Below are 16,921 nucleotides of genomic sequence, written 5' to 3'. Positions count from 1 at the left end.
CATTCAATCATGACTGAATTAATGTAATGTTGCTGATTAAGTATTAGTCAGTGTACGATTTATATATATCTCAATGTTACGTATACACTCGGTATTTATATGTGACGTAATATCTATATTTCCGTAAAAAAAAAGTATCCGTTAAGTGCAATGGTTATTGCTAATATACAACATTACCATTGCTAATATCTGTTGTTATAGATATTACATGATAAAAACATCTACAATATCGATATTTTTTCATATTACGCGTACAAAGCATTAATTAAAGATTAGATATATGCAAATTAAGATGTAAAATCAATTATAAAAGTAAATCTATAGAATGTCTCATAACTCGCGATGTAAATTTTAACTACGCTTGGGAACCCCATGTGACGTTGGCACATCCCAACTTATTTTTTTATTTTCATTGAAGTTGTACAATTTCTTTATAATAAAAACACGCTTTGTCAGGCAACGTTCATACCACATTTAAAGCACCAGTTTTCGTCCGATCACTGAAGTTAAGTAATGTTGGGCACGGTTAGTACTTGGATGGGTGACCGCTTGGGAACACTGTGTGACGTTGGCACATTCCAACTTTTTTTTTATTTTCATTGAGGTTGTACAATTTCTTTATAATAAAAACACATTTTATCAGGCAACGTTCATACCACATTCAAAGCACCAGTTCTCGTCCGATCACTGAAGTTAAGTAATGTTGGGCACGGTTAGTACTTGGATGGGTGACCGCTTGGGAACACCGTGTGACGTTGCCACACCATTCTTTTTTTTTCGTAAAAGTTGTACAATTTTCTTATAAGAAATACGTATTCTCATCAGCTAACGTTCCAATCACGTTGAAAGTAGTCAAATTTTAACAAAAAAATTTTCTGATAATGTAAGAATTAATTAAGAATCAATTTTTCAGTAGATATGTAAAAGCACAATATGTACACGCATCTGTAGTTACAAACGATTAAAACCAAACTTTTCACTCCTGAGCTAGTGGACGAAGAAATAACAGAATATTTATGGCGATAAGTAATACTTAAGAAATTAAAAAATTACAACAAATAATACTCTCGACATCTTTGTTGCTAAAAATTGATTTCCAATTGAGAATTATTCAAAAAATAATAGTTACGAATGAATGCATGAAGCTATGAAACGTTCTGTTTAATTCATAAAATGTGACCAATCGTATACCATGCGATAACGTAGGTTTTGTCGAATGAAAAACATAATAGATATAAAAAAGAATGATTTAAGTAACAGAGAGCGCAGGAAACATGTTTGAATATGCACGCATATAAATTGTTAATACAAGTAATTTACATAAATGAATTACACATGATGTTACATTCTCTCTATCTTCTTTATTTATTCTTACGCATATATATACAAATATATAACAACACCGTGTCTTTTTAATTCCTCGTTTGCATGTCAATAAGAAGATAATAGAATGCGAAGACGTAGATACTTGGGAATTATAGATGCGCTTATGCATTCCACGTTTCCATCCTTCTGGCTACACGCATACGAACATCGCGAGTCCTACATTTAGAAATACATTATTTTTATATATTTCGTAAAGGCAATATAAAATTACTATTAAATCAGTTATTCATATATTCGTTATACTCGACTAGACTTCTTCTCAGGTTTGGAGAGGCTTGTGTACCAAGAATGCATTTATTGTTAATTTTAAGACTACTGCGTAATCATAAATGTTTTGTACTATTTTTTATCACGTCTGTGACAACAACTTTATTTTATATTTATGTATGTAATATTGAGTCAATCGAAAAATATAAAGATATATTCAAAACTTAATTTTCATTTTTCTCATACATTACTATTATAATAATTTAAGAAACGTGGCAACAGTGAAAATTAGATGATAATGAATATTCGTTAATGAAAATTTATTCAAAATATAAGCAAAAATATTATGATTTGTCAGATAATAATCAGAATAACATGCAATAGTTTTTACCGCATTGTTTGCAACATTTGTAACATGCATAAAACAATTACTTTTATAATGAAATTTGCGTTTACTTCCTTAGATATAAAAGAAAATTTAATTCTGTTCACAAAATTATATTGCTCTTATTATTATCATCAGTAAAGTTTACCCAAACTTAAGAAAATTCTATGTAAATAATGATTTAGAAAACAAATAACTTTAATTCGAAACAAAATGTTACTCTCCAGTAGAAAGGAAACAATTTAGACGATGGTCCCCTCCCCTCCTCCGCCAAAAAACCACTTCTTTCCTTCCGGTTAAATTGATATTAATTGGTGTTCTAATTACAGCTGCGGTTCACCAACGTTTTCCGATTATAGCATGTGACCATGCTCAAAAGCATATCTGATACACCCAGTACAGAAAGATAATAGTCTAAAACAAGAATATATATTGAAAAATGTAATTATTATCATGCTATCATTGCAAACAATATTATTTCTAATTCGACTAAAAATTTTTCAAATTATTTCAATTATATATTTATGTATTTCTCAGCTCGAATCAAAACGAAATTAGTTAAATATTCCATGGATAATACAAAAAACAAAGAGCATTTTAATTAAGTTTAATTTAATTTAATTCAAGTTATTGTACATATATCACATTTAATTCTAAAAAATATGATTTTAATAAAAATCTGATTATCGAAATACAAATATATTTCATTTAGATCAACAAGTAAGAGGCAACATTGTATTTTTAATTTACAAAACTGAAATATTGGTAAAATACAATTTATACAAAATGTAAATAAGACTCAACATATCATTATATTATAATACATTACATCAGATTGATAATTACATCAGATATAATATGAAGTGTTATAAAATTATCTGCGGAAATGAGCGTTGAGATGCGTAACGCATGAACGTTGTGAGAGGGGGAAAAACGAAGCCGACGATAAGCATATATATTAGAGGTGCCGATTCTATTGAATGGCAAAAACGCGCGAGAAGACTCCCATCAACTTTGCTGCCAGGTAATACGCACCATAAGTGACAAAGTATGATAACAACAAATCGCAGCAAGTATACGTTTTAAGTGCATGTTTTATGTAAAAAACGTGTTTCCATCCACACAGTTCTCGTATTCGTGCCATAAAACATCATGATAAAACAAAAGTCGAGAGAAGGAATCGATAATGCAGTGAATAATCTTTTAATAATACATTTGCAGTAAATACAAACTCCAAGTTGACCGAATAATGTTACTACATTATTCATTCGAATCTCCATTCTGCTTAATTTCTCGAATTATTAGAAACATAAAAAAACAGAAAGAAAAATGCAGAAAAAAGATGAATATTATTAACAAAAATTGGGGCATTCTATGTTCTTTAATTAGAGTTGGATAATAAAGCTATTGACGTGATTGAACAAAAAGATAAGAAAAATATTATATTGTATAAAAAATTACATTTAAGATATTTATTTTATTTCGAAAAAAAATATATATGATTTTATCAATTTCTAGTGCAATTGTAATTAATATTTCAGATATATTGCAAAATGAACTACAGATCTTGAATGTATATCTTTCTCTAAGTAAAATTGTTATTTATGTATTCTGCTTATCGTCGCTAATCAGAGAATTGCTGTAATTATATTATGTAAAATCATTATGTTATATGTTTTAGACAATAATTTAATTATAATTCATAATTTCACACAAACTGCTCAATATTTATAAACATGTTCCTTACGGCTCTATCGTTATATTTTTTTATTGTACAGCTAACATACCAGATAGCAGTTAAGCATTGCCTGGAAACAGCAGGAAAATGAAGTCACTATTTATCTTGATCTTTGTGGTTACGATCTCCATTGCGAAAGCGCAAACCAATTATGCAGCAAAACCAGGCTCATGTCCACCTGCCTTACCTGTACAGTTTTGCGGACGTTCTTGCTACGTTGACTTACATTGTGCAGGAGTCGGCAAGTGTTGTCCAACTCAATGTGGCGGTGCTATTTGCTCCCTGCCCGTCACGACGACGCGATCTGGCCCGACAGGTAAGTAATTTCATCATCGCGTTTAGTTTGACTGGTGAAGCTGGTAAAACTGGTAAACTGAGGAAGACCATTGGATCGATACGACATTTTACTACAATTCTAAACACTACGATAAAATTTAATATAATATCGAAGTGTCATAATGGAACAAAATGTATTACAACTTATTCTCTGAAATATTTTCACTTGCAATCATTTTTCAATGTTATTTTACCGATAATATATTCCGAGAAAATATATTCTAACAATAAGTATCCTATTGTATTTGTCTAATATTTCACTTATTGAATATTTCAAATGAAACAAAACAGTTTCAGGGAGTAATTAATTTCTAAACATTAACAGAGTTATAATAATTATTGTTCTTTATTATAGTTTTGCAATAACAATGCTTCTTGTTAACTGCGATATACTGTATAATGAAAAAGATACTATAATAGAATATACATATAGGGAAAAATCTATAATCATTATTAAATATAATTTTTATATGAAATTATCATATAATAATTATAATTTCTACATTTTATATAATATAGAGAAACCAGGATCTTGTCCTTCAAAACCCACGGGAAGATGGGTGTGTTCATCGACTTGCAATGGCGACAACGATTGCAGAGGAAACTTAAAATGTTGCAAGAACAGATGTGGTGCACTAGCTTGTCAAAAACCGGACATCGAAGTACTTGAATCCAGCGAACCTCCTGCAGTTCAACCGGTTGCTCCGCGCTTCGGAAATGATTATAATGATTATTAAGAAATTTGTTCGATCAGACATCTCATCTCTCTATTACATTCATAATCTATTACAACTGACATTAAGTATAACTATGAGAGTATTTTATTTTTATTTGTAATCGTTTAGAATAATGACATATAATATTCTTCTTTCCTCTCTCATATTTATTTCAGGAAGAGAATACAGAATTGTAAAACTAACATCTAAATTTATATTGATGAGTAACATTTACGTGTGTTCTACCACTGTTAAAAAAGTGTACATCGTTAATTTTTTTTCTACAATGCCGCACATAGCAATTATTGTAATGAGGAAGTACAATTTCCATACGTTCGTATCACGATTCGATTTCCCACAATTGTATTTTTACTGCGAAAAGATTTGCAATCTTATTGCGATCATTAAATTGTCGTTTAGTCAGGCAATTTTTACACAGATATTTATAAGAACATTTTCTTAATCTGAATTATTTTGCAAAAAATAAATTCATTATATTATATTGATCGAATACATTAATATAAGTAAGATAAATATAAAAATTTACTTTATATAATAAATTTATATCTTTTTGTGAATTTAGAAAGAGAGACAATTTCATAAATTTGTGCCCAGCTTCCAGACTTTAAGAGAATCTAAACCAAGGTCATGCCAGCATCAAGAAAAACATTCTTAATAGTGAGAGAAGATTTACTGATACGCTAATGAGATTAGCTTCAGGACTCTTGGGAATGTCAAGGTGCTCTTGACATAGAGATACGTGTCGACATTTTATTACTTCTTATATGTAATGTTCTTAGCTTCTCTTTCTCTCCCTCTTTTTCAATTTTATTATCATATTAATTATCATGATATGAATGTCATAATCATGCCAATTGTGTAAAATACAATTTATATTAATTATAAGTTTTTCATATGTCTGCATATATTTTCGAGACATAATCTATAACATGTATATGTATACATATATGCATATGTAATATATTGAGCGTGCATAGATATGTGTGTTATGTGTACATACCGTACTAATAGTTTACTAAAGATTAATTTACAACAGTCAATTTTTAGCCTAACAAAGATAATAAAGAATAAAGAAATAAAGAAACAAATAAAACAATTTTCTTGAAATGTTCAGGTATGGAAAAATAAAAATGGAAACAGATTACACAATTATATATAATTATTCATGTTGTAGTCAATATTCTGAATGCATCCCGATTCAATTACATCATGTGCGTAGTAAACAATCTTCGTGTTATATATTTTATTTTTATCATTTTCCTTATAATACAACACGTAATACAAAGTGCATAGGTTCAAATAGATCATATCAATAACAGTTTTCTTAGTCACGCTAAATATGAAGTTACGACGCATTTGCCATATTTCGCACTCTCTTTGTCGCAATCATCCAATGTCAAAGTAGAGGTGGAAAGTATTTAAACATCCGTTTTCGCCGTTGCGTTTTAGAAGTCTCATCGAAACCGTGAGAGATAGAGCTTTTTAAGCAAGTATACAAGAACAGTTTGCAAGATGAAACGTAAGTATTTCAAGACTGTGCAACCTTGGAAGTCACAATGGAGTTTATGCACTTCAGCGTGATATGTATGCAATACGCAACATCTCATGAGATTTAATATATGTTCTCAGCGTACATTCCAATTGTAATATATGTGCAAGGTTTCAAAAATTGGATGTATGGATACGATATTCTTTACATTTAATCAATCATCAAATTTCCCTACAATACTTAAAAATCACACACTATGTTTTCGTTTAAACAATAAATTATGTGATTTAATTGTATACTGACACACAATAAAATCAATAGAGTCAATTTGAAGAAAGTAAAGATCGTAATTCATACATTGCAAAATATTCTCTTGCGCAACTAGATACACTGAACAATCTCTTAATGCTTGCGTGTGCACTTACGATCACCCACATAAATATAGGATTTACGTAACTCTTTTGCAGAAAATTTATCGCTCTTTGTGATACTGCTAGTATTGCTAGCCGCCGGCACATTTGCTCAGCTGTTTAGTAAGTAAATATTAGTTATACCAATATTAGTTATGCCAATCGGTTATGTGCACGGAAACAATAAACGGAAGTGACACATGCATCCTGCATGCTTTTCACCCTGACACTAAAAAGTTTATTTTACTTTAAGCGTTAAATAGAACTTTAATTAGCAATGAAGATAAATGACAAAAGTAAATTATGAAAGATTCCATCAACAATATTATATAATGTACATTATTATCGTTCTGCAGACAAAAGCGGCAACTGTCCACTAAGGAATACCGTGACAAACTGCGTCTCCAGATGTTTAAGTGATGATCAGTGCCCTTCCAATCAGAAGTGCTGCCCGAATAAATGCGGTCATACATCGTGCACTCAATCAACTGTCATCAACACTGGTAGTGACGGTGGATACAAAGGCTCGAGCAGTGAGTCATGAAATTCTATTTTCATATGCTAAGAATTTTTACACACTAGAGAAAAACTTTAGTAAAAGATCTAAGTTACGGCGTAAAGGAATGAAAATCAGGAACTTTATAGATACTGCATTTTAAATAAAAAAAATACATATGCATAGATATAAAAATAAAAAAAAAATCCAAAATAACCGTTACAAATTGTGGATTTGCTGAATATTCAAATACCTGAATCATCACAAACGTATTTTGTTAAATGTTTATAGATAATCAAGCGGTTTACTGCAACGGGGTGAGATGCGCTCAGTATGAAAAATGCCAATACGATCGCGACACCAGGCGTGACAAATGTACGCGTGCTTAACGCACTGAAAGAATAACATTTTTTTACCTTTCCCAAAAAAATTCTGTTACATGAATAAATCAATTAAAGATAAGTTACAACTGTATGAGTATCACAATGATCCTACGTTTGATTTTATTGATCATCAGCTGTAAAATATTTTATAGATATAAAAATAGATTATAGCTATTAGATATGAGAGAGATCTAAATATTTCAAATGTGTACCTCCATGTTTGTATTAATTTGACAATAAATTTATGTAAAAATCTTAGAATTACTTTATACCTAAATAAATCTCTTTCATTTCAAATTCAAACGCTTAGTTTGATGTCGATATTCGATCTCGATAATCGAAAAGTTATCGATGGAGTGATACTTCGCGTTATGTCGACGCAGAAAGATTGTAGGTTATGTGCATCTTGCGCAGATCCGAATCTTCCTCAGTTTAGTGAAAAAAATTATAAGTTTACACGGCAAAAGCGCGAGACAGTATGAATAGTCGATCGCGCAGACTCGACTTGCAAAATGAATTGCTGTTGTGGTGTTCGTACCCGATATAAACCGACCTAAAATATCTTCCGGCTCCGAGAGAGAGGTTAACTTTTCATTAGCTGATTACCGAAAATGGCTGTGGAATTTTTAATAAATCGGCTGAAAGCCTTGCTCGTGCTGCTTCTCGGGCTATTTAAGCGTGCGATGTGTTGCCTCCGTCGTCGAAGAAGATCGTCTTGCGATTCTGTGCCCCTGTCCACAGTCGGAGTGGTACCAAACGTCCTAACCAATTCAACAGTAAGCTTTGACATCTTTTTCTCATAATAGTTTCTTTTTAAAAAAATAAGGGTGAGAAAGTAGAGTAATAATATAAAAGTTTGTAAGAGTTAGAAATAAACAAATGCAAATATTTATATCTTTTTAATTCCTTATCATCAGTATCACTGTGCCATGTTATTGGATCATGCATTGTTTTATGATATTAACTTTTCAAAAAAGAATTAAAAAATAGAATATGTTAAAATTCGCATCAGTATAATAGTATAAAATAAAAATAACACATAATCTTATAGATTATACTAAATATGAGAAAGTAAAGCAATGTTTATACAATTAAAATTTATAAAAGTGCTTACCGAACATACTTACTTAAGGAATTAGAACAGTGGGACAAGTGGGAGGAAAATCCAGTTGTCGTTATACCAGATAAGCCAGTTAACATGGTGCAAGCAAAGATAGAGCAATACCGACAACAAGTGGTCAAGTCTCCCGAAACGCCTACTGAAGAGCAACTGAACTTTTTTGAGGTAACTGCAAATAGAACTGCTGTTCTTAATAAGTTCATTGCAACTTAATTCTTTAACATGTTTAGGACATGACTCCAAAAATCACCAGACAAACCAAGATTCTGCTGAAGGATAAACAAATGGAAAGCCAATCCCGCAACGCTGCAAAGTTTACAGCCATGGATCTCATCCCAACCGTAAGTTGATTGACCTTTTGCTTAAAAAAGGAGCAAATTTCTCTCTAGAAGCTCACGTCGCATTGTGCATCCAGAACGAATTGGAGGAGTGGGAGGAGAATACGGCTGGCTGGGACGTAGACGCTATAGAGGAGTTCAACGATCCTAGCAAAGTGCTGCGAGAGCAAAGGAGAAGAGAGAGGGAACAGCGGTTGATAGATCAGCAGCAGAAAAGACTGGAACGTACTGCGAAACCACCCCTGGGCGCAAAACTGTACTCCTGATGCAAAATCATATATATATGGGAATTAATATCAAAATACGCAATATTTTACAATCCGATGGGATACCAGAAACTTCTAATATAGCATTTAGCTCGTTCGTATTAAGCCCCTACTACCCGATACAAATTTGTTACTCGTACTCGTTAATTTTATTGTTTACTCGATTGATTTTATTTGTTTTTTTCTTATGTTCCTTTTCATTTATTGATCTCTGAAAAAGGAATATAGAAATCTGTTCCTAGATTCCCTGCTTCCAAAATTGCACATTAATTATTTTTATTTAACTTACTCGTATTTATTGAACGTTTTTTAGTGAACTTGTTAAATTCTCAATAAATAATTCGAGCAAGTTAATAGCAGTTAATAAAATATCACAAATATGTTTCTCTCAGTTACAACAGCATAAAGTTTGACATCGATGCATTGCGTTGATATAATCTTGAAAAGGATTAGAAATTTGTTACATTGCCATATTGTTGAATCATGTAAATGTCCACAAATGTTTCTCAGCCTTCAAATAAAGTCCCTTGCTAATTTCCTCTTTTATACTTTTAAGGTACTATATACAACGGAAAAATATGTTCAATGGAATATACATGTATAACAGAAGGAAAACGATATGCCTGTTTCCAATAAAAAATGATAACATTTGTAAACATTCCACATGAAATCTGTAAAGTTTTGTCGTGTCGTGTGTAATAGCTTTTACATAAAACAGAATACCTGTTTTGTAAGTTTATATAAGTATTAACCAAATGGAATTTATCTTGTAAATGCTTCTTTCTAGATTTGTTATCCTTACAAATCATTTTTCTATTACAGATTTTTAATTCGGCAAACTAATCTTATAAAAGTGACATTAATATATATTTCAATTTATTGTAAAGACGTTTTTGTTATTCATATACCGTTGTCAAAAACTGGTGCAGTGATCACGGACTTTAAATCGTTTTATAATAAAAAATACATTTGTTTCCAAACACTCCAGTTTTTAAGATACCTTACACGTTATATACGTATCATATAGTACAAGGAAAGGGGAAGAGACAGAGATACATGTTCCTGTTAATATAATTGATAGTAAATTAAAGGAAAAAAGAAATCTTCATCCTTCTTTAAAAGATTGTTATTTAAAATTTTAAATAAGTTTTCTCAAAACCGTGTTTTCCAAACTGATTTTAATGATATCTAAAGTGATGATATCTGAGTTATTCGATTGATTTTAACTTTCACATATATGTATACATATATAAAAAAGATTTACAAAAAACTTATATCTCTCTAAAAGAGAAGAAAAAAGAAGATATCAAGTACATGCGCTTGTGTTTCAATTAAAATGTTTAATAAAAGTTGTGAAAATCACAAAATCACTTTAATTGTAAGGAATAATATAATTTATATATTTTATTTTAATATTCATACATCAAACAACTGTGTACAGAAGCAATGATATCAGAAAGTGATGTCAACTGTAAATAAAATTAAAGCAAACGATTTGACAATATGAGTATTTTTATATTCAACAATACATATTGTAATATAATTAAGAAAAATAATCTTTGCTTATATATATTTAATTAATATCTTTAATTAATATTTAATTAATATCTTTATATATTTATGTTAATAAAATGTATTATTTTTATACAACTCTTTTAAATGTAATTTAAAGCATCAAAATTTGGCAGATCAAACGTGGAAAAAAATTTTCAAATTTTGCTTATTAAATTTTCATATACACAATAAATACTTTTTATTTATCGTATTTAAAACTATCAATTTAAATTAGCACACGTAAGTCGACAAGTGCCGACACATGTCAGTACAAGTGGAAACATCTATCTCACGTTTAATATGCAATTTCTATTTACGTACCAACTCAACTGTATCAATTACTCTTTGCAGAACCCGCCAAGATTGTCGCAGGCCGTCCATAGTTTTTCGCACAAGTAACGTCGCTGCATTCGCACAGTTTGCGTCACGAATGCGCGAAAAAACCAATCCAAACCGATTGGAGGTGTTGGAACCCTGGAGATCACCGGCCTAGCTGTCTTCTCGCCAGACTCGTCCCATATCAAAAGTGTGTTATCAGAAACGTATGTAGTGTGATTCTGTGAGTACGATTCAACCTACCGGTTAACACACAAATTTTACGTGTCAAAAAACCTTGACAAATCGGTGATTGTTACGTTAAACAACACATTATAAAGGAATAAAATATCTAGTATTTCAATGTGCAAATATAATGACACATGTTTGACTTTGATATTCTTGATAATGTCATATCTATATGCTTGACAAAGCATAATATTATTAAATCGAAAATAGTATAATGGAGTGAAGTAAGAAATGTTTTTAGTATTTTATTTAACTAGAAATATTATAAGAAGATATACACACACATAATAAAAGAACCGAATAAATTTCGCTGAAATAATTCACTCAAAAGTTTACTGTGCAAGATAAATAAACCTGCACTAGACTCGAAAACTTATACAAAGATGTAATATGTGTAATAAGATTTAAATAAAATTTTTTCGACGTTCTTCATAAATAAAAACCTGTTTGAAAAGTTAAAAATTTTAATGTTACGAAAAGAATGTAATCTGATAAAAGTCATGTTTAGTTTTTGAGGTTAAATTGACAATTAGTAATAGTATAAGATTGTTATATTATTCTTCCGTTATTTATTACTAGTATTGATACCTTTTACTTTCATTTGATGAATAATTTCGCTAACTTTAATAAACGGTAATTGATGTTACGTTACAATAGAAAGAAAATATGTTAAGTATTGGCTTAGAGTGACAGATAACCTCAAAAAATGTTGTCGACTTTTATGGTCTTATTATAGTGTCTTATATATACTTTTTATAATATCAAACAACAATTTTTCGAAACTTTTCAAAAAATTCCTTCTTTTACATATCAAAAGGCGTTAAATGATATATATTTTGATCAAGATTTGTAGTAAAACTTGTATTTTAGAAATTTATTCTACAATTTAAACATTTATTTGAAAAATTTATTTAATTTGATAATACAGTGGTTTTTGAATTTTAGAGGAAAAACCAAAACTGATTTAAAAAGCCACAAAACATATAAATACAATTTTATCAAGGAGCGATCTCACAGAAACACAAGTCCGTCACCTATAAATTAATAGTGGAGTCTTCAATGAAGAGCAAGTGTGACAGCAATTTAAATTGTAAAACAATGACGAAACAATATACCTTTTGTATCTCAAGAATTTTAGCCATCAGTAAGCGATCAGTGATCCCATTGTGCTTTATGAAGCCTGAACCTACATAAATTAAAAATGATCGAGAGAATGATGACGACTTGGAGAACAAAGCTTAAATATCAAAAAAAGCGAACACAAGGAAGAAGACAGAGCCAAAGTGTGAAAGCTTATCAAAGGCTACCGATCAAAATTAAGAAGTTCGACAAGAAAGTGGAAAGCATTGGAAAAAATGAAGTGAAAACGAAGAAATAAATCAGCTTGGAATTCCTGGTTCAAGAAATTTATAAAGTTTCATGTAATCACTAGACCGACACTTATGATCATCGAAAAGATCACGATTATGTAAAAGTGCATAACTAAACAGTGGATAAGGACGAAGTTTAGAATAACAAAAAGTCGACAAAAAGTTGATGATTGGATTTTAAAAAGAAGTTCGATTGAGACTTCAATAGAAAATATTTATAATAAACTATATGTAAGAGAAGAGCAAGAAAAGCTTGCTTCGCAAGCTTATATAAGAGAAAAGACAGTAAAATTAAATAAATGTTGGACAATAAAACAGGAAGAAAAAATGTATGTGTGTGTGTGTGTGTGTATATGCGCTTTGCCATACCTCTCATTACGTTTGTTATCCTGAAAAATCTTATTCCTTTTTATGGTATTAAGTCGAATCTTACAGGAGGTGATTATAATTTTAAGCAGCGAGGATTAATAAACAAGTTGCAGCAAGGGGCACGTCGATATTTATTTCAGATACACACATCTAAAAATACCTTTTGTAATTTTATTATTATGTGATATACACACACACACATTTCTAACATTATCCATTTGCTATTTACATTTACATTTACACACACACATACATATCATTAAATCATTTTGCAATTTCTTCATACAGAGATATAACATACATACACATAAGTATTATGCAAAGATTATGTAACAGTGAAGGTTCTTAGGTAACAAGGTTTTTATTCTTACTAAATTATTAAACAAAAGTAAATATTTTCCGACAAAATATAAGCTTCGGGAATACGTACATAGTATATAAAAAAATAACTGGAGAATATATGCCTAATCGATCTTTTCGTAGTTCATTCGTCAACCAATGCCGAATATCGAAAAATAGTATGTTGCAGAAAAACATTAACAAAACAGCGAAGAATTTATTTCTTACTTTTTCATGAAATCGTTCGAGTAATGACGACATGTGAAAACATCCAAACGGATGATCCGTATTTTAGAAATATTAAAAAATTTTAATAAACTTATTGTTACTCCAAGTAAATATCTCATATTATCTACTCCAGTCTGTAATAGACTGCGTAGAATTTTGGTCTGTATATATTTCAAATTTAAATAATTCTTAGGATAATTAGAGTAAAAAATTTCTAGCTGTTGATTGTAGTTATATTGATTGCTTATTAAAAAAACAAACAGTACAAGTTAACGATTCTTAGAAGTTATACTGTAAATGCTTTTAATTCAATGTTTCTGAGAATAGCAGTTTCTATATATGCAGCGTAAAAGCAAGTGTACGATTACGAGCGATGTCGCATGTTGGTTTGCCAGTACAAAATTACAGTATTTGCATAACTTTGGAAACAACTCTAATTCCACCTCGTTGATCATGCTGGACTTTCGAGAGACACTAAGCTAACACCAAGCTATTCTAATGACTACATTGCACGAACGAAATGATCGAATGTCTAGTGTCCCCTGTCGCAAGCTCTTTAATTAATTCTTCCAGGATTGAATCTTCCTACCATCCACTTAATTTGCAATGCGTGTAATTACAATGAGTCCGATGGCTTAACGACTATTTACATAGCATTTACGTAAGAAGCGATCTACCACCAAGGGCGAGTACAAACTATAAAAGAGATAACTAATCGAATCGACATCCAGTTTCGCGCAATCCTGAGACCGATAAAAAAATGGGTAAATCGAGTCTTTGCTTGCTGACTCTTCTGGTCGTACTGGCGGCCGCCATCGCCCAAGAGAAGTACTCAGACAAATTCGATGCTATGATCGCATCGGATGTCGATAGAGTTCTGGGGAACGATGAAGAACGAGATAAATATTACAAATGCTTAATGGATACCGGACCATGCGACAGGGAAGAGGAACTGTTTCTCAAAGGTATAATATTTTAATAATATTTTAGCAATTTTATTACACGTATACATGTAAGTTTCAAGGTTCATGTTTAAATCAGAGATATAAAATCCCTTCTCTCCCTCTCTCTCTCTCTCTCTCACGTTTATAAAAAGCGTTTATAAAAAAAACTAAAAATATTTATATCAAAAATGTTATCAAAATTAAATATACAAATAAGTATCTAAGAGGTATTGGAGATTTACGGTGTGTAAGTAAATAATTAAAACATGCAATCGATAACTCAAAAATTAATTGTTAAAAAATATACGTTTTGATTCTGCTTTTTGAATCTTTTTCTCAGAGTTCAAATGCGTTCTTGCGATCATTCTAAGAGCGTTTAAAATAGAATCGAAATGTGCGTTGTTGAAATTGACATTCTGATTACAACTTTATTGCCTTGTGCAGCGTCAACTGTTAAACTCTTAACTCTTGTTTCTTCGTACCATTGAGAATCGCAGAATCTTTATTTGTTAGCGTTAATCCATTGTTTGCACGATAAATATTTTTATAAATTTGAATTCTTGATAATTTCGTATTATTAAAAATTCCGCAATTTAATTTTTACAGAACACTCCGTCGAAGCGTTCGTGACAAGATGCCGAAAGTGTACGGACATACAGAAGGAATTTGCGGAAAAGGTAACCATCTGGTACACTCAGAACCGTCCCCAGGAATGGAGCGCCATGGTAGAGAAATTTATAGCGGATGCGAAGAAGATGAACATTACTCCCGACTCATGATCACCTGATGTTGCTACATGAGTCCTCAATGTCTCCCGCTACGTACTTTAACTATGGAAAAAAAAACTAATCGGACGTCAATTTTGCATAGTCTCCGAAGGTGTGGTGTAGCCGCAATAATACGAGCACATAGAGGCAAAATTTTAGTATGCATTATTACTAATAATAAAACATCGATTACTGATTACGATATCACAATGAAGCAAGCTACCTTGAAATAATCACTTCTGCAGATACAATGTCGTTTTCATGTAAATTCGAATAAACTACTGAACGTAAATGCTAAATGCTAATCTCTTTGCGCACATGGGAATACCTTATCGATGTAAGCTCCTTAGTCTTTCATGTTAAGTTAAATTTTGTAATCGTGCAGCGTCATCCGGATAAGTCAACCGACACGATAAATTTTACTCATAAATTACTAAGCATCGCGAACGAGAATCTTTGAAATCCGAAGGGGAAACAATAGTTGATTTTGTGAAAATGCTGATTCATCTCGTTTTTACTGCGATCAGTCCTCTCGGAAGATATTATTTGGCAAAGACAGAGCTAAGTATCATTCCCGAAGCTTCTCCAAACAAATACAGAAATACAATAATAACACAGGCACACAAAATAAAAAAAGTGGTCGATCCCAGAAGCCAAACTATCCTATCCATATGTATTTTGGGTTGCTGAACACGAATCCGAGGTTAGTTTTCGTCCATCGGATCTTGTTTTTTTCGAACCTGAAAAAACCGCCAGAGTCGCTAAAATCGCAGTTTTTGCTATGCAAAAGATAGATATGGGTACGGTGACGAAGAAGAAAGCTATATTCTTATGTTTTGAGTTGCTGATTGAGATTGACAACAATCATAGAAAGAAATGAACGGAAATGTTTTTTTAAATGTTTTTTCAGTTTTTTCAGGTTCGAAAAAAACAAGATCCGATGGACGAAAACTAACCTCGGATTCGTGTTCAGCAACCCAAAATACATATGAATAGGATAGTTTGGTTTCTGGGATCGACCACTTTTTTTTTGTGTGCCTGTGTAATTAATAATGTTGCTGAATAATAATTGTAGCAACATTATTGTATGTACAATCGTGTACAAAAGCCTTGCGGTTGAGCTTACATACTATCTGACTGCATCGCCGTTTTTTTCCGCCGAATCGAGGCAAAAGATCGCGAGCCGCGAGCCGTCACGTCGCGTCGCATCGCGCGTCGCGCCGCTGGCACGCATGCGTGTCGGTGCTGCGTTTCATTACTGTGCGCAAGGATCGGCGGCGGCGGAGGGGTGATGCGCTCAACGACGTCGCTCTTATTCACCGACGGAATCATTTCGGCTAGTCGACAGATAATGCCCGCGAGGAGAGGCGTCCGTGCTGAATTTCCGACGGCACTCTCGTAAGTGTAAACGTAATCTGCCGCTAATCTCGCTCGCGAGTCCAAGCCCCAAAGTCAGCGAGAATCGATCGATATACGGTGGTGGAGGGGAGTACGT

The 16,921-nt window shown here is 31.8% G+C and overlaps 4 protein-coding genes and 2 non-coding genes across 6 annotated transcripts; all 6 read left to right on the top strand.

The window, feature by feature from the left end:
* The first annotated feature begins 455 nt into the window (after positions 1-455).
* LOC113562866 lies at positions 456-574 on the top strand. Its single transcript, XR_003407217.1, has one exon. It is a non-coding gene; the product is annotated as a 5S ribosomal RNA (ribosomal RNA).
* Positions 575-642: 68 nt separating this feature from the next.
* On the top strand, positions 643-761 carry LOC113562863. The gene has a single exon (XR_003407214.1). It is a non-coding gene; the product is annotated as a 5S ribosomal RNA (ribosomal RNA).
* Positions 762-2,917: 2,156 nt separating this feature from the next.
* LOC105278356 (WAP four-disulfide core domain protein 2) lies at positions 2,918-5,882 on the top strand. The gene is made up of 3 exons (XM_011337392.2): positions 2,918-3,002; positions 3,757-4,032; positions 4,572-5,882. Exons 2-3 carry the CDS (start codon positions 3,804-3,806, stop codon positions 4,787-4,789), a joined length of 447 nt encoding a protein of 148 aa, XP_011335694.1. The 5' UTR covers positions 2,918-3,002; positions 3,757-3,803; the 3' UTR covers positions 4,790-5,882.
* A 104-nt stretch (positions 5,883-5,986) lies between these two features.
* Positions 5,987-7,825, top strand: LOC105278357 (waprin-Rha1). The gene is made up of 4 exons (XM_020031339.2): positions 5,987-6,308; positions 6,746-6,811; positions 7,045-7,221; positions 7,476-7,825. Exons 1-4 carry the CDS (start codon positions 6,302-6,304, stop codon positions 7,571-7,573), a joined length of 348 nt encoding a protein of 115 aa, XP_019886898.1. The 5' UTR covers positions 5,987-6,301; the 3' UTR covers positions 7,574-7,825.
* A 105-nt stretch (positions 7,826-7,930) lies between these two features.
* LOC105278358 (receptor-binding cancer antigen expressed on SiSo cells) lies at positions 7,931-10,791 on the top strand. The gene is made up of 4 exons (XM_011337394.3): positions 7,931-8,343; positions 8,700-8,852; positions 8,918-9,028; positions 9,103-10,791. The coding sequence occupies exons 1-4, from the start codon at positions 8,179-8,181 to the stop codon at positions 9,289-9,291; spliced, it is 618 nt and encodes a 205-aa protein (XP_011335696.1). The 5' UTR covers positions 7,931-8,178; the 3' UTR covers positions 9,292-10,791.
* Positions 10,792-14,434: 3,643 nt separating this feature from the next.
* Positions 14,435-15,723, top strand: LOC105278362 (ejaculatory bulb-specific protein 3). The gene is made up of 2 exons (XM_011337399.3): positions 14,435-14,680; positions 15,266-15,723. The coding sequence occupies exons 1-2, from the start codon at positions 14,476-14,478 to the stop codon at positions 15,436-15,438; spliced, it is 378 nt and encodes a 125-aa protein (XP_011335701.1). The 5' UTR covers positions 14,435-14,475; the 3' UTR covers positions 15,439-15,723.
* Positions 15,724-16,921: the final 1,198 nt, after the last annotated feature.

This window comes from Ooceraea biroi, chromosome 10, assembly GCF_003672135.1.
Source record: "Ooceraea biroi isolate clonal line C1 chromosome 10, Obir_v5.4, whole genome shotgun sequence".
Classification (NCBI taxonomy): Eukaryota; Metazoa; Arthropoda; class Insecta; order Hymenoptera; family Formicidae; genus Ooceraea; species Ooceraea biroi.
This window is presented reverse-complemented; position numbering and strand designations above follow the sequence as displayed.